At 47.4% G+C, this 27,247-nt stretch overlaps 1 protein-coding gene across 1 annotated transcript; it reads right to left on the reverse strand.

Moving 5' to 3' along the window:
- Positions 1-523: 523 nt before the first annotated feature.
- TMEM150C (transmembrane protein 150C) lies at positions 524-15,003 on the reverse strand. The gene is made up of 8 exons (XM_062493858.1): positions 14,922-15,003; positions 9,668-9,749; positions 8,620-8,673; positions 8,470-8,502; positions 8,306-8,373; positions 4,748-4,875; positions 2,238-2,415; positions 524-1,589 (listed from the first exon to the last, which is right to left on the reverse strand). The coding sequence occupies exons 1-8, from the start codon at positions 14,926-14,928 to the stop codon at positions 1,381-1,383; spliced, it is 759 nt and encodes a 252-aa protein (XP_062349842.1). The 5' UTR covers positions 14,929-15,003; the 3' UTR covers positions 524-1,380.
- Between the last annotated feature and the right edge of the window lie 12,244 nt (positions 15,004-27,247).

The raw sequence follows: 27,247 nt of genomic DNA on the forward strand, positions 1-27,247 counted from the left end.
CCTACCATTTTAATTACTGCTTGTTTTCCTGCAGCTCAAACAAGATGTAAACCTAAGCTGAGCCTGATTTGTGGAGAAAAATAGGAGCCATGTTCATGAAAAGCAACTCACATCACTCCCTGCCCAGCCAATACAGTAGCCTTCCCAAAATCAATTTTTCAAATGGGCTTCAAGCTCTTTCATCTCTGAAAACAGACCTGTTTGAAATCCCCCCTTTAGGGAGTGAGAAGCCCTTCTGGTTTTGCTGTTTCCTTGCACCTCCAGCCTTCAGGCACATCACCCAGCCTCTGGGGCAGAACTCCCTCTTGGCACCTTGGAAGCCCATTTAAACCCGTGGCAGGCTCCACCCAGGACAACTGGCTACACTGAGGGGCCCAGAGCCCAAACCAGCAAGTCTGAAGTTTGGCTTGCACAAGGAACAAAACCAAACCCTGTGCCCAGAACCGCCGGTACTGTTCTTGTGGCAGACAAGCCTGGTGTCTCTAACACAATATTTTCCCTCTCAGTGAACATAAAGAAAAAATATTTAAAAGCTTCTGAAATACTATACACAATGTGTGGTGGAAGCACTACACATGGAAACAGCAGCGTTTTCTGGGTTGCCTTCAGAGCACACAGACATTCTCATCTTAATTCAGCACCTCACTCCCACCACTCCCCACCGGGAAGCCAAGAACAGCATCCCACTGTGTCATCCCCTCTGGCCTGGGGATGATCTGCCTGGATACAAGGTAGCATCAACTAAGTCTCACTTCTTGATCACAGCACAGCTCCTTCCAAACCCAGATTTACCATCAGCTGCTTTCCAGGCTGGAAGAAATGCCTGCCTGCTTGCTATAAAAGCCAGTCCACTGGGGTCTTCCATGTCTGAGTCCAGGTTCTGAAGAAACAAACAGCTGCTCTTGCTCACCCTACCAAGCTCCCCCAGTTGGAAGCAAAGAAAACAACCCGAGAAACACACTGAAGAAGCCGTCTGGTGACTTGGGAACCGGTGACTCCTCAAGACTCCTGCTGTTTGAAGAAGTCTGCTTCCTTCACCTCCTTCTCTGCAGGGTGGGCTGAGCAGGACCAGTCTCAGTGGGGCGTCCCAAGGTCAGGCTGCTGAATGCTGTGAACAACAGCAGTGTGACAGAGCTGCTCGGAAAGAGCCACTGGTGGCACAAACTAAGCAGCTGGTGGTCCCTTACTGAGATGGATCCACTCCTCTTCCAGCAGACACCTCTGTTTGTTTTGGCTCTTGGTGAGACAGCCACCCTCAGAGCCCTTTGGCAATACCATCATGATTACACATGAAAACAAACTTATAAAAAAAGTGTAAATGAGGTCATGTTTCACCCATGAGACCACACCTGCCCCCCTCCCCCCCTGCCAAAGGACAGGCTACACCTGATCTGTCTGGTATTCAGAGGCTTCTGATAAGCTCTCAGAAAAGCTCAGAAAGTTTTCCTGATACTCAGAACAAATTATCTCAAATCTGTAATGCCTGAACTCCACTGCAAAGGTGCCAAAGTAGCACAGGAAGCACATCACTAGGCTCCACTGGATCCTGGAAGCATGCATGTGAATGCCCTGGGACATAAGGATGAAATCTGGAAAAGGAAAGTCAAGGAACACAAGTGGGAGCAGACACCAACCAGTTTGAAAGCCATCAGGGAAAAGAATCTGAACAAAGTCACCTGGGTAAGCCAACCCATCCAGCCATCAAGAGGAGAGTGTGAATGTGATGCTAGAGATGAAAAGGATGTCAGGTGTCCAATGATGCCCATGGAGCACAGCAGCTCTCCTATCCAGACCAGGGCTTCCTGATCCCAGATCATATTATTAATGTTAATAAACATTAATGGAGGGGAAGACTAGGGTGCAGAGAAGTCAGTGATTTGCTTGAACATCCAGCTTGCCAGGGACAAAGTCAGCAAGTGGGGACCTGGCTGTTGGCCCCTACCTGCCAGGAGCTTCCCAGTGGGAACTGGATCAGACTACTGCACCTACCACAGGCAACTGGAACACCTTTCAACCCACATTGTGAAATATTTCTGTTTAGATCACCTGCAAAATTGTTCCTTTCTGTGAAATCTGGAAGCATCACTCTACACAGTATGGCACTGAAATAGGATTGTACCATGAAGACAGACTAAGTAGCATTCCAAAATGCTTTGAGATCCTAGGACAGGTGTGAGAGCAGCTGCTGCAGAACATACACAATACCTGGTTTCCTGGGGAGCAAGACAAAAGGATACAGAGCACCACACAGAGGGTGATGCTGGCTGAGAGAGCCACTCGTGGAATCCCAGCTTTCCGTCCCTCATTCTTGAGGTTGATCTTGAGGGTAAGGGCAGACTGAATCCAGCACGCCAACGTCCCAAAGCCAAAGGTCAGCGATGTGCCCACGTTGTGGATCTCCTCATCATTGGAAAGCTAGGAACAAATGAAACAGTAATTGCCAGGACAAAACAGGAATTATCTGATAGCTAACTGGATTGCTGCTGAGGTGGGGTAGGGGAGAGTGGGGATCACTGGGGTGTGAGACAGAGATGCTGTATCATTTCTTCTGGTAGTAAGGTGTAATAGAACCAAGGTGAGCTGATAGCTGTCACAGTGAAGCAGATCTTCTGCCCAAAGCCCAAGAGCACTGTGGAAAATGCAATTGCATGGGGACTGTCTCCACAACTCCCTGACAAGACTCACAAATGCAGAGCTCAGAAATAAATTCTTCCTTGGCTCGAAGTGATGGCCAGGGCAGGCAAGGACAACCCATTGTGGATTTTGTACAGCTCCCTGCAATGGATGCAAATTGTGCACCTTCAGTGCCACCTGAGGAAGCAGAGCCCTGACACCCCCTTTAGCTAGCACAAGCCAAAACACAAATACATGCTAATGTATTAAATTAGCAAAATTTAATTTTGCTAATTTCTTCTTCTGCCCATCCTCAACCACTGGGGTTTGAGGCAACGTGAACCCAGCTTCTCTGGAGTGCCAGAGCTTCCCTGTTCCTTGGGCTGCCCTGTCTCTCAGGGCTGAGTGACTGTGCAACACTGCAAGGAAAAATGACAGCCAGGTTCAACTAGCAAGAATCTGCAAAAAGACGCCTTGAGGCTGCAAATCCATTCAAAAAGTCCAGCACGGACTTGAGCCAAACAATTTCCATTTTCCCTCTGTCTCTACCGCTTTTCTAGAAATGAAACCACCAGTCTGTAACTTCTCCCCGCAGCCTTAATTCTTGTTCAATGATTTAACAAATACCCATCAAATAAGACACAATCCACAGGACAACAATCTAGCTGCTGTGCCTCCACTGATATCTCCTTTCCTCTCTACCCTAAATTTCTTTCAAGAGTAGGTCCAAATAATCATTCAGGCAAAAATAGGATTGGGCTGCCTTCCCCAAGATAATCAGCACTGCAGGGGACTCACAGCTATAATGTCCCTCTAAAACATTCAATGTATAATTTTCCAGAAATGTGATTTAATGCCACATTCAGCTCAGCAGTCAGGCAGGGAGATGCATAGCCTAAGGTCTCATTAATGCATGCTTTCATGTTTGGCAAAAGATCTAAGAAAGGATACAGGTAACTAACAAGGAATGGATAGTTAGAATCAGATACCAGACAATAATCAGAATTTATAGCCAGGCATGATTCAAAGCATCTACTGTTAAATTACAATCATTTGCTCTGAAGAGTGAAAAAAGGAAGGAGAGGTCAAAACTGTTTCCCAGTGCCTGTCCTGTACCAGAAATACCCAGAGGTAGACAAAGCTTTTACAAAGGCCTCATAATTCCTAGCTGGGAAGGCTTTGTGAAAAAAAATAAGACCCTGGGTTTTGGGCTTGTGCTGTGGAGTTAGGAAGACCAAGTCCATAAAAGTCAAATTATCTCATACCTCATTCAAAGAAAAAAAAAAGTCAACTGTAAAAGGACACCAAGTTCCTTCAATAACTGTACAACCTAGGGAGATCCTCCTCACCCTCCACAAAACAAGTACCACTTCTCTACTGGGTCCCTGTCACGCAAAGCCAGGGAAGCAGCCAGCCTGCACTGACCTTTCTCAGTTCCTGCCATTACTGGGGGTCATTACTTGTGCCCCAGTGAAAGGCAGAGCCTCAGAATCAAACCCAAGCTCACACCTTGATCTTCAGTTTAGCCCTGACAGACACAAACTTGATCACTTGACACCCATCCCTAGAGATGTGGCCGATGTTTGTTCCTATAATGTTGCAGGACAGAGGGAGAATGGGAGGGCCCTCACCCAGACAGCTATCACATCTGGAGAAGTCCTGGCACTCCTCTGCTGTGTCCCTCTCCTGGCAGGTCTGAGGATCAGAAAGAGGTGGATTGGAAGCAACATGTTTTAAAAGAAGGACATTGAGTTGTCTGCTAAATTTGTATGGGCATTTGTGCATCTGTTTCCACAGACGTATCCACAAACTTCCTAATCAACCCTCCTACCCAGGGCCTTCTGTGCCAGCTCCCAGGGCTCAAGAGATTCAGGAGGCTCCTGCTGTGGCTCTCAACAGGTCAGGTCTAAGCATGCAGGTAAAAATCCTGCTAGAGACACCTGAAAAGTGATTGTGGCCCTTCATCTCAGCACACAAGTGGCAGATAGAAGGGGGCAGAGCAGTTAAAGGGAAGGCTGGGGCACATGCTTCTCCCAGGCTCACATCACAGGTGGTTCATGGTGCCAAGCAGATCCGCTAGAAAAGCGGGGAACTCGCATCACAGACAGAGCAGTCCAAGCCTGCACAGCAGTACCTGAAAGTTGCCGAGTAGGGTCATCCCAAAAGAGGCCAAGCACAGTGCCACCAAGCCGCTGATGTTCAGCCAAGGGGTGAGCACCTTTGGCTTCAGCTGAATGAAGCGCAGGACAGCCACAACAAGTGCTGGGAAGGAAACACAAGGCAAGGGGTGTCAGTAGGTAGAACCTGCTGCAGCAAACACCTGCCTGGGGGCTCACAGCCCCTTCCTCCTCTTTCTACCTGCAGGCCAGCAAGCTTGGTGCTTCTACATGGCCCCCTCCCACTTAAACAGGGACAAGACTAAGCACAGGAAGCATTTCTCTTGTAATCCAGCTACAGCAAGCTCAAGGCTTCCTTTTTTCATTACGCTTTGTCTGCAAATTTCTGGGGGGAAAAACACCCTTCTGCTTGCCTGTGAAGCTCCCAGCACAGAGACTATCACATACACACCATGCATTCACTTAGTGACACTTGGACATGCATTGTTTCACTGCACTCATGAGTCCTGAGCTCTCCTGGAGGAGGTATGTCAAACCCCACTTGTATTAAAAAGCATATGAATAGCACACACATATTTCTGCAGGGTTTGCCATAATGCCCACTGCCTCTTCTCCTCCAGAACACGTTCTGTTGCCACGAACACAAGCCAAAGTGTTGCACTAATTATCCATGAAGAATGGAATAACATTCCTTCCAAGCTAACAATTGCCCCAAGCACTATGGTATATGATACATGATCGATATATCATATATCATACGATAGGGTATAACCCCAGAAGATACTCAAACTGTGTATTCTTTGCCTCCCTAGTGAAAGGTGCATGGAACAACACAGAAAACCAGGCAATCAGTTGGACTTCAGATGTAATTCAAGCCAGACCACTAAAGATCAATGTAGTTCAACAGGGAAATTTACTTGTGTCAAACACCTTCTTATGCTCATGCTCAAATTGATAACCTGCAGCTCATATTGTTGTAAGTAGTTTGCCTTAGCAAATTAGATCTGCATCTTCCATAAAACCCCGGTATAATACTGAAAAGATGGTTTAGGAAAATAAGGGCACTGTAAGTGAAAAATACCCACTTTTACCCAAACTGCAGAAGATACTTGAATTCTCTTTCTCACAATTGCTCTAGTGAATCAATCCACTCCAAATCCTTAAAAATTAGAACTTTGTTCCCACCGAAAAAGAGGGTTTATATTTTTCATCCCCAGACAATTGCTTGGGACAGCCATCTGTGGGCACTCAAGCTCACATACAGGAACTTTTAAATTTCTATTTCTATAATACAGACTCCTGAAACTATGTGATCTTTTTCTAGAACCTGATGGGAATGACAAAAGGGGATTGAAAGCATTCTGTGCAAAACAATGGTATTTTCGATTTCAGTAATGCCCATATTTCTAGCATGTTTCTATAGTTTTCCTCTCCTTTAGCTTTGACATAACTAAGGTGGTCAGAGACACAAGCTAAAAGCAGCTCTCAGAAGTACACAAATACAGCAGAGGAATGATTGACTTTATCCACAAAGCAGAGATTAGAACAGAACAGACTTTTTCTGTTGGAAGGGACCTACAACAATCATGAAATTCAGCTGCCTAACCAATTCAGAGCTGACCAAAAGTTAAAGCATGTTATCAAGGGCATTGCTTCTTAAACAGGGACAGGACTGGGGCATTAACCATCTCACTAGGCATCCTATTCCAGTGTCTGAGCACTCTCTCAGTAAACAAATGCTTCCTCCTAATGTTCAGTCTAAACTCCTCCTGCTTTGAACCATTCCCACGTATCCTGTCACTGGAAGAGATCCACACCTGCCTTTCCACATCCTCTTCCCATTTATACTTGAGACCAATGTTACCCCATCCCAGGTGGAGGATACAGCATTTAGACTTGTTTAATTTCATCCCATTAATTAATGCCCAATGTCCCAGCTATCTAGATCCCTCTGGAAGGCACCTGGCTTCTCAGGAGAGTCAACAGCACCTCTCAGTCTGGGATCAGCAGCGAACATGCTAATGGTGCCTTCACGTCATTCATACATTCATTGATAAAAACATTGAACAGAACTGGCCCTAGAACTGAGCCCTGAGGACACCACTGGTGGCTGGATGGCAGCCAGAGGTAGCTTCTCTACAGCCCTGTGAGTCCTGCCCTTCAGCCAGTTCTTCACCCAGTGCACTGGGAACCTGCTGATCTCACAGGTGGGCAACTTCTCCAAAAGGCTGCTGTGAGGGGCAGTGTCAAAAGTCTTACTAAAATCCAGAAAAGCTACATCAAACACTTTCCCTTCATCCACCACGTATGTGGCCTTATAATGGAAGGATACTGAATTTGTTAAACTGGACTTTCCCTTTGTGAGTCCATGCTGACTGTGTCTGGTGACTGCATTATTCTTTAAATGTGTCCATATCATCTTGTCCATAACTTTTCCAGGAACTGAGGTTAGACCAACAGGTCTGTAAGTCTCTGGGTGTTTCTTCATGCCCTTCTTGTAGACTGGAATAACACTGGCTGGCTTCCACTCAGCAGGGCCCTCCCCAGAATCCCAAGACATTGGGTAGATGACAGAGAGGGGTCCTGCCCCAACATCCACTACCTCCTTCAGTATTCTGGGATGAATCCCATGCAGAACCAAGGGACTTGTGAGCATTCAGCTCATACATCTGGTCCCTGACAATTCCAGTGCTCACAAATGGACAGTCACTGCTCCCACACTTGCAGTCCTTCAACTCAGAGGACTGAACAGCCCAAGCTCTATCAGCATTTTATTAAAGACTGAGGCAAATAGAGCAGTGAATGCCTCTGCTTCTTCTTCACCTCTATTAAGTCAGGTTACAGTCTTTAATAAGTGTCTCCCCAACATTCTTTTAGGCCTCCTTTTGCCATTGATATCCTTAAAAACACTCTTCTTGCTGTCTGAAACAACTCTAGCCAGTTTTAAATCAAATTGAGCTTTGGCCTTTTCTGTCTTCTCCCTGCAAATACAAACCACAGCTCCGCAATCTTCCTGGAAAGCCCAACCTCTCTTCCAGAGGCCATGTAATGGCTTTTTCCTCTTAAGCCAAGGTGGTCTTCTGCCCCACTCTTTGAGCACAATCCCACACAGCTGGATTGCCTCTCCTGTGCTTCTGAAAGATGGTTCTCAAAGAACAAACAGCATTCATGGACAACTAAGCCCTCAAAAGCAGACTCCTGAGGTATTCTGCTCAGTATATACCTCCCAGAAGAGCCTAAAGTTTGCTTTCTTGAAATCTAGGGGATCAATTCTGCTTTGATTCCCTAAATTCCTTTTTTTCTCAGTACAGCAAAAGTTCTAAACACAACCATTTCATGATCACCAAGGTCGAGACAGTCACCTACCATCACACCTCCCACGACACATTTGCAGTCTGGAGGTTGTATTTCCCCTGTTACATTTCTTGCTTTGCAACAGGAAGAAGCAGCAATAAAATGACAGTTCAAAAGGTGTCACATCATCACATTCAAAAGGAATATGTACAGGATATTACTCACATTTCAGTGACTCTTAAAACAAACAGAAAGAAAGAAACTCCAGCTGTGGTTCCTACCTAGAAATGCTGCCATGTTCATGACTTGACTAAACACACAGCTTGCAGGAGGTGCATCACCTGCAATACTTGAAAATATAAAGTGTATCATTGTAACTCTAGAAGGCAAAGACATGTAAATAGCAACCATTAACCAGAACAGTACTTGGAATAATATAATTTACCTTATATAAGGTGGTCTTTTGGAACCAGGTTTCCTAAAAGACACAGGCACAGGAATAAAGATTCAAGGTTTTCTTTCCCATTTTGCTGTAATTGTTTTATTATTTCAAAGAAACAACTGATTGAATATAAAGCCCATAAACAGCTCTTACCTATTCGGTACACTTAGTGGGAGAATTTTGTTGTCTTCCACTGCTATAAAGTACCTGTCAAGAAAAGGGAAAAAAAAAAAAGAAAATAGTGTAAAATCTCATTCTAGCTTCCATTCTAAATATAATTCAAACAACGCATTAAGTGTTTCGAAGCCCACTGACAGGATTTGCTGGAGGAGCCTGTGTTTTAATCTGCTCAAGCAGGCAGTTTTGCTTATTTCTCAGTCCATGTGCCTTCATTTGTGTTGCATCTGATTTGCACAACTGAGTGGACAAACAGGGTCACTGAACTGAGCTGCCTTTAAAATAACCAGCCAGGGGAATGTTTCCATTCTTAGTTTGAGTTATTTTGATTATCAGGTTTACTACAGTACTCCATCCACAAAAGCTATTTTAATGGAAAGAGGATGGGGCAAGAAAAACAACAAGCAATAGAGGTCAAACAAAAGGCTTAACCTGCCCCTGCTGCTGAAAAACAGCATCCATAGACCATGGCCAAACCCACATCCTATAACATAACTGCTTCTCAGCCCGAGCATAGCTGCTGATCACACATTCATCACTCCCAAATTCATGCTGCAGTCATCTGCCTGCATGCTTGGAGAGACTAGCTCAGGGAAGTGCATGTCTTGCATGCATTTTGGTAAGAAGCATTAGGGAGAAAGTGAAGTGTCAGCATTAAGCTACTGGCAGGTTTTCAGAGTGGTGCTGGATGCTGCAGATTTTGAATTTCTACCCCAAAGCAAGGTCTAAGTGCTTCTCCAAGAGCTCTGCTGAGTCATTCGAAGAAAATGTGATTAAAGGAAATTTTTACATTTTTGGCTGTCTCTTTTCAGGCAGCTCCCAGAAACATACCAGGAAGAAAGCAAGGTCAGCAACTTGGCTTGGAGAGGCACAGAAATTCAGGGATAAAAACGTGATACTTCAAGTCATGAACTGGCACAGAGTGGCCCTTGCCCTTATCATGTGCCTTCCCAGCCCCACAGTAGCTCAAGGGCAGAGCATCCCCAAAAGACCCCTTAATAATAACCAGCAGGAGATAACTTACACTATCCATAATCCAGCTGATGTAAACAGGGTAAAGACAAGAGGTAAAAACATCCACACACTGCATTTCTTCCCATCCATACCTGCTAGAAACAAAGAACAAAGTAAAAACAGAGGGCTGAGGCACCCACCCTCCTCAGGCCCCCTCTTCTGAGAGCAAGAAGGGTGTCCCCACAGCAGGTACCAAACTCCTCATGGCCACTGCAAACCTTTCCTGCTGTCACTACTGGCACAAGGGGTTAAGATGCTGCACACAGGCAGCATCCTGCACTCAGCTGGTAAGAACCAAGGCACTGGAGCCATGGAGCTGGAGACTTTTCAACCACACCTACAGAATCTGAGTGGTTTTCAAAGTACTTGTCTTAAGCATCTTGTACAAAGGTGACCACAAGACCTGCAGCTCTGATTCCCTACTGCTTCCCACACACACAAGGCAAGGCAGCCTCCTACCCAGGATTATTACCAATTCCACACACACTGCCTCAGCAAAGCCTGCAGCATGCCCGCGCTGTCATCATCTCCACAAAGCAAACGACCAGCTCCCATCCCGGCCACAGCAAGCAGCTAAAAATAGTTTCTGGCCACACCTAGAGCAGAGGCAAGCTCCAGGGCCGGCTCCTAGCGTGCTGTCAGGAGTCGGGATGAGGCGCTGCCGACAGCATCAGCTCCTGACATGCAGGCACTGTGAAATCCTGCATGGGGCGTGCGGATGCTGCGGACATCGCCTCCCAAGGAAGCATTTGTCCTCCAGGCAAGATCATGCTGGATGAGCATCTGGAATGCCGGGGCTGTTCCTGTTATAGGTACAATTCAGAAACGCTGCTGTGCTGCTGACACAGAGTCCTACATCTCCATGTGAGTCCTTTGATAATGGATCAAGGATTTCCTCATGCTCCGTCCTCCTCCATAAATGCTCCTCCAGGCACCAGCACAGCCAAGAGACACAAAGAGAGGGGAACAACACCAAGCTCACAGCTACAGCACTTACTTTACTTACTTTACTTCCACCAGGGCAGCAGCACCTGTGCCTGCAAGGCAGGCATTCCCTGAGGCCACCAGCACCCACATGGCATAGTGAGGCACCCTGGGGTACCATGACAGCTTAGAGGTGATAGCCGCTCACTCCAGCCTGCTTGCATTTACAGCTCAATTACCTCGTCCAAGTCCTTAGAGCCATGACCGTTTCCCTTTGCCCCAGGGAAGAAACTACTGGCATTGTCATCCTCCTCCTCACAACTCCCCTGGCCTTCCTACATCTGCAGCACAGAGCCATGGTCTGATCCCTGCCGTCAAGACCCAGAAGAAAGTCAGCACCACCTTCACCATGTCCCAGCAGCCCCCAGCTCACTGCTCCCCTAAGGCACCCCAAGCTGCAAAGGACACACTGGCTGGACTGCTTGGGGCCCCAGACACCAATTCCTGCCCTGCCTCACTGGGACAGATGCTGAAGAGCTTGAGTGAGGTTCTCCATGCCCTGTAGAAAGTATGGCACTCTCATTCTCACCTCTACAGGTCAGCTATCTTGTTTTCCCTGCAAATGGCCTAGCAGGGGTACAAAACAACACCATGGCAGAGTCATACCACACTTGCACAAAGCCATAAGGCCACGATTTGGTGCTGTTTGTACAGACAGCCTGTCGTAAGGCTGAATTCCAAACCTTAAAAGACAGAAAAGCAGTCACATAAGGTCTCTTCTCTGACCTGGGAGCAGAAAGAACTGCAGACAAGGAGCATGAAATGATGCAAGTATTAAGTATGCTGATTTAAAAGGCAGGCAGCTCCAATGTGCATACAGATCTTTAGCATGGAGAACAGATCAGAAGAAATTATCAACAAGGGGGACTAGATTTCCCATCTCACTTCTATTCCTCTCCTCCAGCACAGGAGATGCAGCATTTCACATCTCTGTAAGCCGCACAGTTCCCGTTGTCATGCTTGCAGCTATTCCATGAAGTGCAGCCCTTCCCTTTTTCCTCCTGCTGCTTAGCAGCACTGCAGCAGCATTCCTTAGCTGATGTTGGATGGTGCTATGCTACTGGGAAACCCGTGACAGAAATCTCAAGGACCACTTCCCCCTGCCCCACCTGCCACAGGACTGTGTCCCCAGTAGCCTCTGGCAGCAGAGTGCCCAAGTGTCAGTGCCTCACACAAGGGAGACATAACTGTGGCCAAATTCCCCCCTCCTGCCTTGGCTGAAGAGAGCAGGCAGGTAACATCCCCTCCTGTTCCAGCCCTTGCCTGCTCTGCAACATTAATTACTGCTGTGCTCAACTCTCCTCTTGTCTCTGGTAATGGCTGGACCAAGCCAAGGTAACACAATTCTTTCACCTCAGGGGATGGCAAATCTTATAATTTACCCTTCACCTTTGGAAAGGTACGGAAGTTTCATTTACACATTAAAAGCAAACAGTAGCCGTAACACCTGTCCTCATTAACGGGTTGCTGCAGCTCCTCCAGCTCCCAGCATGGAAACAGCAGCCTTCACAAGCTATTTCAGCATTGCCTGTCATGCAGAGAGGGAGGTGGCAAGGGCTTTTTCCCCAGGCACAGCAGTGAGGCAGCACACAGGGACATGGACTCCACATCAGAATAAAGTGGGGAAATGTGAAAATACTGTCTAGATAACCACTATTTTGTGCTGAGCTCTAAAATGGAGCAAGGCCAAGACTAGTGCCCAACCTCCCCAGAGTCAGAGCAACATGGCTACAGACTCACCTCCTTGGAAAACAGCCCTCTGTTTAATATTCACTGTGCCACACTGAGTCCCCTTCCATCAGCCACTAACAGAAAATGACATCTGAAATCATTGCATGTTAAATGAACGATCAGTGCAGAGCACAGTGTCCTGATGGGAAGCTGGCTCCATAGTTAGTTCAGAGACCCTAATTTCTGCCAGTTAAAAGCCAGGAAGCCACCTGGTCTGACAGACCAAAAGCAGGAAAGAAGGGTCCCTTTCCCCTATGTCCCCAAAGAGCAGCAACCTTTTAATGTTGGCTATTGGCACAGCCCACACATGCTTGGATATGTTTCAGCATCCCCACGTGGGCAGAGAATGGTTTAAAAACACGGCTCAGCTTCTTCTTCTTCTTGCACATTTCTCATTTATTCCCTGCTGTGTTATTCAGGTGCCAGGAACAAAATTACATGTAATCCAAACTTCTTCCAAAGGAGAAACCCTGAATGTGTGCCAAACTTGCCTAGCTTTGCACTAGTGCTCAGCAAACATCATTCTCAGCTGCCTTTGGGTTAACCTTGTTGTCTTCAGGGATGTCCGCAGTGTTTGTATCTTCAAGCTGGGAAACCTCTGTGCACACTAAGACCAGCACCTCTAAAAGCAGACAGGAACAAGAGAACAAGGAACACAAACATCAGCTTCTCCTGCAGCACCACACCAGTTTAGCCAAAGTAAAATGTCAAGAATGATAGGAAAAATTACCAAAATTCTTTATGGGAAATGTAGAAACAAACTCCTTGACAGTCAATTGCTCCACAGGGATGACATAAAGCCAAACTTCCTCTCCACAGCCCTGTTCTGCATTACTGCCATGTCCACTGATGCCAAATCTGAGCAGTCAACTCCAGCTGGCAACAACAGCAATCTCTGCCAGCCCATATTCTCCCAAATAAACACACTGCATCCAAGAAGCAGTTGGTAACTTCCCATTTGTCTTCCATCACTAAGGCTTGCTCAGGAAGGCCTTCAGCAACAGAAAGCCCTCATGGTGCAATGGATTCACAAAACTAACAAAAACATTTTTATTATCACAGCTGACCCAGACCACCTTCTCAAAAGCTCACATGTGGCTTTCCAGTCCCTCCTGACACACACTCTCACACCAGCACTGCAAAACCCCTGTTGAGGTGTGCTCCTGCTGCCAGCTAATATTAGCCAGGGTGCAGAACTGAAAGGAGTTTCACATTAGCAGTGCCCTGGTGTGTGTCTTGAGAATTTCTCTCAATGTAAGCTTACTCATCTCCAGTTCCATTTTTATGTCTAAATCTGCATAGACTGTCAACTGCTTGCTCTGATTTTTTTACCATTGCCCCACTATACACCCTCAACCAATTAAGCTTCTGTTCCTCTAATGTACACACTTCAATTACAGCAGGCAGCTCACCAAACATATACTGCTGCTTGCTTAAGGTTCATTTAATATGGACATCTTAATTTCATCTGCCAAGCAAAGATACAGGCTACTCCTGAAGTTGCTTCACCAGAGAACATGAATGTAAGGAAGGACAAAATTACATCAACAGAGTCATAGATCTTTTTTCAGACTAAAGCATGCAGATGTATTTGAAATGCATAATAAGCCAGAGCAACACTCCTGCATTTTACAGCACTAGGCCACTGAGTTATTTCAGAGAACAGGTACAAAGCCAGGAGCACTGCGAGAAGGACACTGTTCAAAACATAGAGCAAGTCATAAAGAACTGCTGCCAGTCAGCAACAATCAAAGGGGAACAAACACATTGTGTTTTTTGGTGGAGCCCACTATAGCTCTCTGTGCTTTTAAAAGCAAAAATAACCACAGTCACTTGATAGCTAATCACTGTAACTGAGTGGATACAAACCAGCACATTATATAACCTGCCACCCACAAGTCACAAATGCCAACATAACAAAACAGGGCGTTTTCAGGTTTATCTCAAGGTTTCCCGTGTGAGTGCACAGTGAGAGAGATAAGATGTGATAGAGGCTTGTAAATACATAATATAATGGTGGGGTAACAAGAAAAGAAATGATCCCCTCTGTCAGCAGAGTAGGATGTTCTGCTTGCTCCAGGTACCATCTCACAGATGTGCAGTAATGCCAGTTTCATTTCATTTATACAGGAGGAATGGGAAAAGGTAAAGACATCTCTGGGCTGTGCATGGGGAAAGCAGGAGAGATGCTTCAGTAATCCTGCAACAATATTGGGAGGCAATGTTTTCACCCACAGCAACATGAGTATGTTTCTTGTCTCATTTCACACACTGTGACTGCATTCAGTGTGCTAATGAAATCCTCTGGCCAACATAAAACTATCAGAGATGGGCCAAGTGCAACAAAGGAATGAAACCTTTAAATCACCAAAAAATGGGCAGAAAAAGACATTTTGACATCCACAGTGTCTGACCCAGAGATATCCCTGCAGCACTGCTGGATCCTGAGGCCAGTGCACCCCACTGTACTTCAGAAAGTGCCCTTGGTTTTCTGCTTCTTGCTGCCCCACAACCTTCACCCTCAGTCACACACGGGTGTAAGTACTTACAGGCCATTTAGCAACCAGTGCTGAGCTGCTGTGTTATAGACAGAGATGCCAACTTTCAACTCTCGTGGGCTGAGTCTGCCTGTCTCGCATTTGGCGCTGCACAAACCAGGCACACCCCGCTTCCAGACCACACTCCTGGGCGTTAGAAAAGAAAAATTAGTATGATTTGCCACCACAGGACTAAAGGGGTGTTCTACAGGCTTTGACCCATGGATCTATGCCAGATCACGCTGACTTCCATGAGGTGCCACTCATATCGTGAGCAGGGCTTGGGCAGTCCTGGCCCTCAGCCTGCAAATAGGTAAAGGAGGCAGAGAGATGAGCTGGGTGAGGCAGAAGGTAACATCCAGCTCAGACAGAAGGAGCTGGGGTGGCAGGCAGTGAAACCAGGCAGGAGCAGCCAGGGTGAGCTGAGGAGAACTGCATTTTGCAGGTGCTGTGCGTTTCTTTGCCCCAGGGATCCTGTTCTGCTAGGGAGCACTCACTGCAAGATACAGCCATCCCAGCGCCTCCTAACCTCAGGGGCTGTACAAGTCAGGTGGCAACCAGCTCCCAGTGAGTCCTTCCAGTGTGTGCTGGACTCCCCACCTCCCAGAGCAGATGCCTTACTCTCTCCAAGTGCAGATGTTGAGGAATACAAGCAGTATCTTGGTGAGCAGCCGCACTGGGAGCTACAGGTTGTGGTGGTGGCTGGAGCCACGGGCAAGGGGCCATGACCTGATATCCATTCCTTGCCTAGCAAAGGGTACAGAGAGCTGTGGCACCAGCCAAGGGTGGCTGGTCACCCAGAGACTCTGTAGAACCCAAATAAACAGCAAGAAGGCCCCAGACTAAATATCACAATTGGAATGGGCACACAGACTGTGAGGGTATAAAAAGCCAGAGATTCCTCAGTGCAGGGAGTCCCTCTGAAGGCATCAATCCAAGCTGTTGTGGTGTTAGTGCACCATGATTAAATTGCTTAAAGGGTTCAGGCTTCTGGGACTCTGCTATGGGAATTCTGGGGTCTAGCCAGTGAGGAAAACCTGTCAAGCAAGGCAGACATTAGCTTAATGGAACCACCCACTGTGAAAGGGCTTTGGTCCCAGCAGTAACAGCCTGGGGTGGTGGGAGTATGACTGACAGTGGCTTCTGGGTGGTCAGACAGGAAAGTTTCCTTAACACAGAGATGCTCAGGATTGGGGCCACTTTCACCAGACTTCCGAGACACAAGGGAAATCTCTAGCAGAGTCTCAACACAGACCAAACCCAGTCTCACACCACCACCACAACCACAGAAGCATATCTTCCCCTTGAGAATCCTTTGGTTTGGGATGCTTGTGAGAAGGGCACTTACCTCAAAGTCCCAGCCAACCCCCAAAGTAAAGAGCTGCTGGAAAATGAAGAGGGCAAAAAAGGCTTTATGAAAACTGAGAGCTCTACTGTGAGGAAAAAGTCTCTGAAAACATCTCCTTGCTCTGCAAGCAATATAGAAATGCAGGCTGATGTTATGGCAAAGGCCCAGGAAGTCAGAGGCACTGTGCAGACAGGCTGTCCTCCACCTCAACCACCCCAATCTAATGACCACAATCTAATGAAACAGCAACAGGAAGACTGAGTGTTTCTCTTCCCATAACATACAGAGGTCTTGAGAGGGTATTAATAAACTGATAAAGGTGTTTTATTTGTTCCTCAGTTCCAAAAATCACAAATGTCCAAATGTCTTCAATAATTTCCAACCTGCACGAGCAACCAAAGCCAAGACACACATTACATCGGAAGGGGGAAAGGGAGTCTGCCCAAAAGGTTTGTCCCATTATCAGGAAAACAATGGAATTGTAGGGAGGGGCAAAGAACACTTAATAGGGAGGTGAAACTTCAAGTGTTGACTTACAAATAGCTTTGAAGGTAAGGAAAAACAGACTAAGCCCAGGGGAACAGACTTGGCAGAACGTTATTCCTGATCATATTGTCTCCTCCTCCTGCAGTTCATGGATGAGAAAGTACAGGCCCTGCAAGGTCAGAAAAATTCCAGGTTCCCCTGCCTTTTCTACCCTGCCACTATTTTTTCCCACCAAACAGAAAACACACACTCAAACTACAAACTTCTCATGGGGTGTAAGCAAGGCTTCTCCCATCTGTTTACCCTGTCTTTCATCTCTCCTATGCCTTTCACCCCTCTTCAATTCACCTTCTGGAAGCAAAAGTCCTTTCTTCACTGCACTTTTCAGCTCTAGACTTTGGGAGATGTGTACACTGTCCCCAGAGCAGCATTTCCTTTGGTAAATGCAACTGGCCATGGGGAACACACCCAAGGCCTGTGAGCTGTTAGGAGGCTGTGGCACAGCACACTGTTTCTCAGCACAGTTTTCCCTCACCAACCTCTTCAGCCTGAGGTCTTCCTCCTCCTCCTCCAAGAAAGAGGTCCTCTTTTTCATGTATTAATCACAAAACCCCAGAGAAACAGTAGCCAGATGATGGGCCAGAGGGTGAGCTACAAGGAATGGACATGTAGTACCCGTGACTTGGTTTTTTTCATCCCACTGAAGTGACCCTCTCTGGCACAGGGATTGTCTTTTGATTCTGTTGAGACCTGTGGAAATCATTTGCCCTGAGAGGCAAAGGACAAGGTAAGCAATCATAAACAGACACTTCTGTGCTGCTCGCCACTTCATTGCCAGAATTCCTTATTTGTAGGAAACAATTTCCTTTGCTTACCAGTGTCTCGAGCAGCCATAAAATGCTGTTTGTAGGGTGTTTGGGTGAGCTATAGTAGGAAGATGCCATACAGCATTTCCCTTCAAGCAAACACTACGGTGGGGAGCAGGGAACAGCTTCCAGCTGTTAAACAAGGGCCAAGCCTGTGTGAGCAGCCTCTACATTTCATCCAGAGGGATTATTACTTTTTAAGTGTATTGAAATATCTTTTGAGACAGACTTTCCTGTAGGAGACCACATTAAACCACCTCCAAGAGCGTTCAGCTGGGCCAAGACCAAGAAATTGGGGAGTCTCTTCTGACAGCTGTGGCCATCCTCAGTGTCTTGGCCAGGCAAAACCCACTCTTGCAGCCCTGTGGTGCCAAAACTGAAGGGCCACTGGCTCTTCTGGTTTAGGCAGCCACTACTATTAATACCAGTGGTTCCTCACAGGAAGCAGGAAATAATACAGGAAGAGCTGAAGTTCTCTCCCTAAGTATCTGGACCTGCCCCAGCTCGGGAAATTGCAGGGAGGATGCTGGACACTCTCCCCACCATTGCAGCAGATCAGCCCACATCCTCCAGGCTTTTGCTCCCTTCCTTTTACTACCCATGGGAGAAGCAGCCCAGACCTCTCCCCAGCAGGCAGGACCACCCAGCAGCAATCTCAGCATCAAAAATGTGCAATAAACCCCATGTGAGGTAACCTATAGTTGTTTTAACAACTTTCATGGTTTTTGAAACTTCATCAGTCTTTTCCTCTCCTTCCATTCATTCTGCCCTTCTCTCTCCACCTGATCCCAATGTATTTTTCTTTCTTTTCACTCTCATTCTGCCATTATCCCTGAATCTCAGATGGACTCTCCTGCAACCTGCAGGGACATAAGGTGAGGAGAGACTTTTGAAAATCTTCTTGAGACAGCAAAACCCCACAATTATTCCCATTTTAGACAACAAGGCCAGTGATTTGCTCACTGAGACGTCACACTGGAAATCAGTGACACAGAGGAGCATGCACTCAGAGAGTCCTGGTCCAAGCCTTCTACTGCAGCAGCAGCTTCCTCACCTGCCACCACCTCCTATCCCAGTGTATCCTTCCCAATATACTGCCTAGGATCCTCTCTCTCTTTTCTCACAGACCTTTCTTTGCTTCTTTTCTCCCCCCTAACCTGCAACCACAGCTCGTTGCTTCAGCTTGGACTGCAGGATTGGGACCTTAAAGTCTCTCTGTTGGGCCAAACCGCAATCTTGCAATCTCAGGCTGCCTGGAAATGGCTGGGGGAAGAGAGAAAACCATGGACATGACATTTCTTCCAATAAAAACAAACAAACAAACAACTGAAAATGTTGGTGTTCTTACAAGCACACATCTCTGCTCTGCATCTGAAAAGCAAACACTGCAGCACAAAGAATCTTAAAAGGGGAAATGAAACAACTGCACTTTTTCAGCACCCAGGTTCAGAAAATGCTGACAGCTGAGCATGGACAACCATAACAAAACAATTTGACTTTTAACAGTTCAGCAGTGAAATCAGGAGCAAGACATTCAAGCAAATAGGAATCCCCTGTCTTCAGCCCATTACCCAAAAGCAGAAAGTGGGCAAGAATCAAGTCCCCTTCTTTTAGGCACTGTCACCTGTCTGAGCACAGAAGACACAACAGGCAGTCGGTGTCAGGATATACCTTTCACACACTTCCCTCCTCCATATTGAATTGCTATTCCTAATTAACTATGCATGTGTACATTGCCATGGCATGAGGACTGTGTGAATCCTGATCAGACAACCCTCAGGGTTGCTTTCACAAGTAGCTTCGCTTGAAAAGAGAAAAAAAAAAAAAAAAAGAAAAAAGAAAGGCAGAAAGGTTAATTCATAATTTCTGCAACCTTTATAGTTTAAAGGCTCTGAATCAAAGATCTGGCACAAGCATACCGCTATTACTAAAAGCTGAGATCCCAAGAGACCCTGTACATCACCACGCAGCATCTTTCTGTCACTCAGAGAGAGGATCTCGCCCTTCCCTCCCCGAGGCACCACAGCACATCTGAACGGCCTTGCTGACACCTAAAATTCCCTCCAGGGAACTTAACCGGACACAGCCTGCATGTCCTGACAGCACATCCTGACAGCACCTGGGGAGGGCAGGACCTGTCCCACCCCACCACCTCAATCCAGGGGAGCTTCTTCACCTATGCAGCGACCTGGCCGGGGACCCTGCCGAGCTCTGTCACCACCACATCCCTCAGCGCCGAAGGGATGGATTCCCAGAGGAATGCCGAAATCACGACCTGGGAGAGCTGTTCCACAGCCGGCTCCTTCCGGCCCAGGGTGAAGCGGCTCTAAGTCTCTCAGCTAGCCCGTGTGTACCTGCCGCGGCGCAGGGCGCTCCGGGCAGGCGGCGCGGGGGTCCCGGCTCTGCCGCAGGCCGCGGCCCCAGCCCTGCCCCACTCGCGCCTCGGGGGCTCCCCGGCAGCCGGGGCGACGAGTCGCGACACGGCGGGGCGGCAGCGGGACGGGAGGAGGTGTCCGGCACTCCCGGAGCGGCTCTTACCTGCGCACCTGCGGACGGTTCCAGCTCCGGCTCCGGCGGCAGCGAGCGCGGCCGGGCTGGGTCCGAGCCCCCGCCCCGCCGAGCCCCGCCCCGGACGGGCGGGCCCGCAGCCGCCGCGGCCACCGGGGGCTCCGGAGCACCGCGGGAAGCGGTGCCCGTGCCTCGCTCTGACCGCCGGGTTTGGGGTGCTGGGAGGCGGCCACAGCCCCCCCGCCTCGGCGCTTCAGGGCATCCCTGGGGCACGGCCAGCACCACGGCCCGTGTGTGGCTGCGGTCCCGCTGCCTGCGGGCTGGCCCCGGTACGGCCGTGCCGAAGGGTCCCTGCTCTGCCTTCCCATTGCCGTGCCAGAGGGTCCCTGCTCTGCCTCCTTCCCTGCTCTGCCTCCTTCCCTGCCCGCTCTTCCCAGGCCCAGGAGCAGCTCCCCAGCCTGCGGCTCCTGATGCGCCTTCTGCTCCCAGTCCCCGGAGGTACCGGGCAGGGCCCGCCACACGAATCGCCCGTCTTTGCAGCCCTCCCGAAAAGTGCTGCCCATATGGATGGCTCTAAAAGGCCTCAAGTAGCCACTGAAGTAGCAAGAGGCCCCAGGAGGAGACTCTTTCACCCCTTTCCCCTTTCCTGCTGGATGGTGGGCTTTGTGATCTCTCTAAAGTATCTCCGTGGTTGGAATTTTGGGAAGAAACATTCCCAGCAAACAAAACAGCTCGGTGATAACCATTGGGACTGTTTCCTGGGCAGGAGGGGTTGCTTAACTGTCTGATCTTTGTGGGATTTAGTCCACGTGAATGCTACCACTTCTTTTTCCTCTTCCTCCCATCTCTCTCTGTCAGAATGACTGATGTTATTTAGCGACTGTATTGTTTGTTTTCCTAAAATCCAAATTAGGTAGCACTTAGTCAAAATTTTGTCCTGCTGCCATCACTTATGAACCAACACAGAACAGACAGATGCCTAAATCCATGTCAGCCCCCAGAACTGAGCTGAGTTATACATCAGCAGTTTTTCAGTATTTTGTAGGCTGCCCTTCTAGCAAGCAACACTCCTTCACCCTGCAGCTGTGGCCCTCATGGAACACTGGAGAGATTTCATGTCTCTGATCCCCAGGGATTGAAAATCCTGATCCTCAGAGCAAGCTCTGCACCAGCAGGTCCCCTGAGCCCTTACCAAAGTGGGTGCATCACCGAGGGAGAGGACAGACACTCCCACAGAAAGGCATGTACTGTGTATGCTTCTCAGTGTTTTAAAGGCCAAGGGGGCTAATTTTAGAGCTGAAATAATATTCTTCCTGCTTTGGTATTTCAAATCTTATGTTATCTTGGAGTAATGAGTTTTTCCTTGAAGTATTTACTTTTTTTGCGACCCCACAAAATGCAGAGATCTTGGTGAGGTTTCCCCTCTGCATGCACCTGACACTGCCCCATGGCACTGCCATGCTTAGGAGCCACAAAGTGACTTCCAGGCATGGCTTTCCTCAGGCAAGGTGCAGCTGTTGCCTCCATGTCACCAAGAGGGGCCCCAAAATCAGATGCCTGGAAAAAAATATGCTCAAGGTATTAGCATTAACCACATCCCTCTCTGCAAGGCATCTTGTGACAGCAAGAGTCGAGGAAACTCACTTTAAAAGTAATAGAGGGGAGGTCTTTAAATCCCAGTACCCTCTGGCTTTCAGCAGCTGAGGCTGAAGAAAACCTTCTGTCAAACAGGTGAGAAGTGGCAGTGCTCAGCCCCAGCTATTTTGGCCAGAAAGGAAAATGCAGCAACTAGTCAGAAACTGCCTTAGTCACTTCACCTCTGCTGTCAGCCAATGCTGGAAGGGAAACAATGCACCATATGGGATTTTAAGGCAATTTCATTTTTGGTAAACTCTGAGTGTCTGAGACATTTTGTTCACAGCTCCTTTTTGAGCAGATGGTGTCCCTCTGAGTGCTGGAAAACGCATGATACTGACAGGCCCACCAAAAACCTATTACAAATTTAAAAAATCACAGCTTGAAAAAAGGGCACAGCCTGAGGACAGCAAGCATGTGTTGGAGCCCAGTGCAGGAAGCAAGAGAGATGCAGGGAGGCATCAGCCATCAAGGGGTGATGTTACGTGGGTTCTCAGAGATATTTCCTACAACAATTTCTTCATGGGACACCATGGGAGAGGAGCAGGCCCTCTCCTACAAAGAGCAAATCCTGCAAAGCAAAGCAACCTCATGCCCTTCTAGTTGCCATCCTTCCCCGGGTGAAATTGCCATTGAAGACTGGCTGCGTTTATCCTGGACTGGTATATTTGGGAGGAAAAGGTACACAAAGATGAGGAAAATAGAAAAGGGCATTGCTTTGAGTTGCTTTCATTTCTGGGGGATACATGTTTTCTGAAACTATGTTTGCCACCTTTTTCTCCTGTCCAGCTCCTTTCTGCTCCAAAGGTGGAGTGAGGCCAGGCAAGAAAGGTTGCCCACCCAGGAAGAGGAGTAGTGGGGAAAATGGGCCTAGGAATCACTCAGCAGCAGCCATTGGAGCTGTTCCACACCCCGAGGCATGTATTAAATACAATTAAAACTGTTAGGAGTCAGTTAAAACTGTTTCTCAGTTGAAATGTTAGCCCTCATTTCATTAGCCAGATCATCTCCTGTCAAAGCTATCTGTTCCTTTATCAAGCTTTTCAAATATTGTGATAGGCATCATATCTCCAAATGTCCTGCTGATAAACAGATGCCACCTAAGCAAGCCCACCCGTGGCTTGGTTTTGACAAGGTGTGCTCAGTGTGGTTGGAGAGGCAGTGACCTGCAAGGTGCCCTCTCACACCCTAAGGAACATCCCCAGATCCCAACCCTATGAGATGAAGCTCTTCCCAGTTCATCCACATGATCCCAACTGAGAAAAATACGCCTAGGTCAGGGAATGGAGCAGCAAACTGAAGAGACCCATTCCATCTAACTGCAGCAAAGCGATACCATTTGAATGTTAGGAGGTAAAAAAAAAAATACTGCTGTGATAGCAAATACACGAGATAAAGAGGACTTATAGTCACAGTATGAACTCTGGGGAAGAAACCTTGCAGTGCCAGTGTATGCAGATGAGAGCTGCAGACTGGTGTGCCTTGGCTCCAGTGGGTGTGTATTCCGGCCTCGCAGGAGGACAGTCCTACATGAAGCACAGAAAAGGTTGGGAGAAAAAAGGATTTTTTTTTTTAACAATAATGAGATTGGGTAAAGTAATTATTTATTTCCCATTATCATGCTACAAATGCTAAGGGAATCGTATCAGTTGGGAAAGTTTAGTAGCCACAGTGAATACAAAGGTTAGGCATGCTGTGCAAATGTGGCAAGCACCATTTCACCTACATTTCTTATCTGTGCTGCTCAGTAGAGCCAAGCATTCTCCAAACATTCTCCAAATCCTGCAAAAGGGTTTTTTTCTTATTGTTCTGCAGGCAGGCTTTGCTGTTCATCAGCTTCTCTTGGGCACTAGATTTATCCATAAAAATGCTTGTGTGGGGCAGGGCCTTTACCTGCACTGGGGCCATACCTTTGCTCCTTGCCCTTTCAGCTTTAACCACAGTTTGGCCATGGATTGTGCAGGAAGGGGAGATGCAGTGGCACAGCTCCTGGAGTCACTTGTCTGAAATCCAGGGTAGGAATTCTTTCAACATTTTCTCAGAAAAAGCCTAAATCAGGATTTAACTCTTTGGGGAGTGGGGCAGCAGGAGATGGACTCACTAAAAGCAATGCACCCCATGTGCAAGGGGTGATTTAACAGCAAAAGCCTCCAAACCATTCAGTGGGCAATTTTGCCCATGCAGGGCCACCCCAGGAGTTCTAATTTTTTTCCCCCCCCTGTTCAGTGAGGCTGGTGCTGCTGGGTAGACGTTTTTGCCAGAGGTTTCTACTCCCGAGACAAACACAACTGTGCCAGAGTCACTGTAGGCACATGGGCACGTGTTAGTACATGCCCTCCTTTCCCACTGCGTCTGCTTTCAGTTTTGCTTCTCATTCTTCTTTTAAAATAAGATCTTCGGAGAAATTGCACCTTGATTCCCATATGCACCCAGAATGTGATTAACACCCTGTACACAAACACCCTTTCCACTTAAAGGGGAGAGCTGCAAAACAGCCTTGGGGTAAAAACATCGAGATCATACAATCCATACCTTTGACCCTGTCTGGGAGATACTATATCATCAACCTCCCTCCAAACTGGGAGGCCTCCCAGCTGCCTGTCAAATACCCCCAAACATTATCTAACCAGAGCCCACAGGTCAGCCCACACTTCCAGCCTTGCATGGATTCTCAGGCTCCATGGCCACAGGAGACCTTTTAGAAGATCTTTCCTTTCCTAGGAGCCTCCCACTCCAGCAGCTGAATGTTGATACCTGCAGTCAGGCCACATTTCCCATCTGCTGGGCTTATTTCTAGAAAGCTGTGTTCTGGCTGCCAGCCGGGGACAGCAGTTTGCCTTGCACTTCCAAGCTGCAGAGGGATGCAGACATTCCCAGGGTTTACCAGGGAACAGCAGAGCCTCTGGAGGAAGCAGAAATCCACCCCTCCCACCCCAAGAATGCAAACCTTGATGCATTTCTTCAGCACCAGCACTCTCCCTCTCCCTTGCAGTCTCTTTCTCAAGGCGTAACTTCAGTGCCAGCAGGTTTTGCTCATTACTCCTGCTCCAGGGATGAGCCCAGTGCAGCCCAGCCCAGCCCAGCTGCAGCAGGGATGGAGTCAGATGGAGCCTGGAAGTTCCCCTGCAGTCAGCCACCCCAGCCTTGGCCTCACCTCACACCTTGACTCTTTGTGTTCAGCCCTGAGGGGGGGCGGGTTTCATCAGTGTTTGCATAACCAATTATGTGCTCTAATTTGGAGATTACATCCTCCTCTCCGCTGTAATTTACAGGTTAGATTCTCCTCCAGAGATTGTGCTAAATCGCAGGGATCCCAGGGCAGGCTAGCATTCCCTTGAGCCACCCCATGCCAGAAAGCAGCTGACCTGCTCCACTTGGCAGGAGCACACAGCTCCAAAACCAACACTGCATTTCATGAGGGCCCCACCAGTTCTGGGAAGAGACGTAAAAACCAATTCAGTGCTTATTGTGTGCCAAAGCTGAGAGCCTGGAAACACTCAGTGCAACAGTGCATGGAGCAGCCTACAAATACCTGCTCCCACTGCTATGTGGTGTTATTCCAGATGGATTCATGTGCCAAAAACAGAGTTAGAGACAGCACAAGGTCAGGCAATGCCAGACCACCAGGTCTCAGAAGACAGTCTGAGACTGGCTGGTTAAGTCCAACCTACAGCCAGACACCAATCCACCAGCAGTCCTTCAACACTCCTGCACTGCTCAGAAAGACCTCTAGCCAGGTCTTCAACTACCAAATCAGCAGAAGTGCCAAAGTCCACAAAAATAAGTGCAGCTCATGCCCTAGTACCCACACTGCCAACACTCCACAACTTCCCCACATTACTTCATTCAACAGTGGATGGATCCAGTAGCTACCCTGGGAAATAGCAGGGGCCCACAGAACCTATATATTCTAGAGCAAGAGAAAACCACACTGAAAGACACGACCAAACTGTTAAAAAACAAAAAAACAAAAATAAAAACAAAACAAAAAAAAAGAAAAGAAAAAAGAAACCAAACAAACAAAAAAAAAAAACAAAACAAACAAAAAAAACCAAAAAAAAACCCCAAAAAAGAGCAAGAAGTTCCAACAAACACAAAAATACAAACAAATAAGCAAAAAAGGAATGCACAGAAGTATTAATTTTTTTTTACCAAAATTTGAGGCACCTACTTTAAAAAATCAAGTTTTCCTGTAAAGGCTGACACTTTTTTAATCTACTCTACCACATGGAGAATTTCATCTACAAAAAGAGAGATTCTGGCAGCATAAGCTTCCAGATAAAAGATTTGATTGGCGAGCTTTTTCTTTTCTGAACAATGTTTCTTTAGGTATTTCCAGTTTTTCAAAACCGGGTAACTTGACAATGGCTTCAATTTCAGTTTTCAGATCCCTGAAATGCACTGGAATTGCTGCTGCTTTCGAAATCTTATACCTGGGGGAGGGTGGGGGGAATATTACCTTGTTGTAGCTTCAGGTATTCAGAGTGGCTCAGAACAGCATGGGCCTCTTAGCAAGGCCACTTATTCTTCTTACACCAGGCACTTGACAGGAATGAGCCTAAGGAAGTGCAAGCAATAGCAGTACAAAAGAAAAAATGATAACGATCAACAGGAAATTGCAACAGCAAACTGTGTCTTGGTGCATTCCCTGTAGTTCTGTGGTCAGAAAATTGCACGAAGGAAAGGATGAGAGCACCGGTGAGATCAGGGCTTGCACATTTTCCAAGCTTGGCTCCTACACTCACACCCCAGGTCCAAACCCATTACACACATCACTTTGAAAGCAGGATCCTTATGACTTTTGCCATGGAAGGAACAGCTCTATCTTTCTAACCAGCAGATCAGGAGCCTCCCAGCTCCAGGAGCGTGTGTGTGTGTGTGTGTGTGTGTGTGTGTGTGTGTGTGTGTGTGTGTGTGTGTGTGTGTGTAATTCCTGTCTGTCAAATGGCTCTGACTCCTGATGAATGCACATCAAAACACGTCTTCAGGCACACCTAGGTCTTCAGGCCCATCTCAGCAGAAAAATAAATGAGAATTTACAGCAAAATCTAAGTAAAATATTTAATATTTTTGGCCAAAGCAATGTCCTGCAGTCATGCTGGGCTAATTTAATCTTTCTATTAAAGTAGGATTTTCACATGCAAGACACTTTGCCATCAGCTTTCAGTTTCTTTTCCCCCTCTATCAGCTTGGCCAGGAAGCCCAAAGTAATCAAATCTCTTGGTGCCCTTCCATGTGAAGGCACTTCCAGCCTCCTCTTCCCCTGACATTCAGAAATGCTGAGAGGGGAGGTATTTTGAGCTGCACCAAACACGTAGCTGGAAATGCCAAGCAAAACACTGCTGTAATTCTGATGTGTGATGCACAAAGGCCTTTGCTTTGGGAGATGTTTCCAAATTAAACACAGTGGCCAGGCTAACTCATAACTGTTTATTGTAAATCACTCAAGAGTTTACACATCATTAATGGCAAAATAACACTTTTAAAACACTTGC

This window comes from Cinclus cinclus, chromosome 5 (genome assembly GCF_963662255.1).
Source record: "Cinclus cinclus chromosome 5, bCinCin1.1, whole genome shotgun sequence".
NCBI lineage: Eukaryota > Metazoa > Chordata > Aves > Passeriformes > Cinclidae > Cinclus > Cinclus cinclus.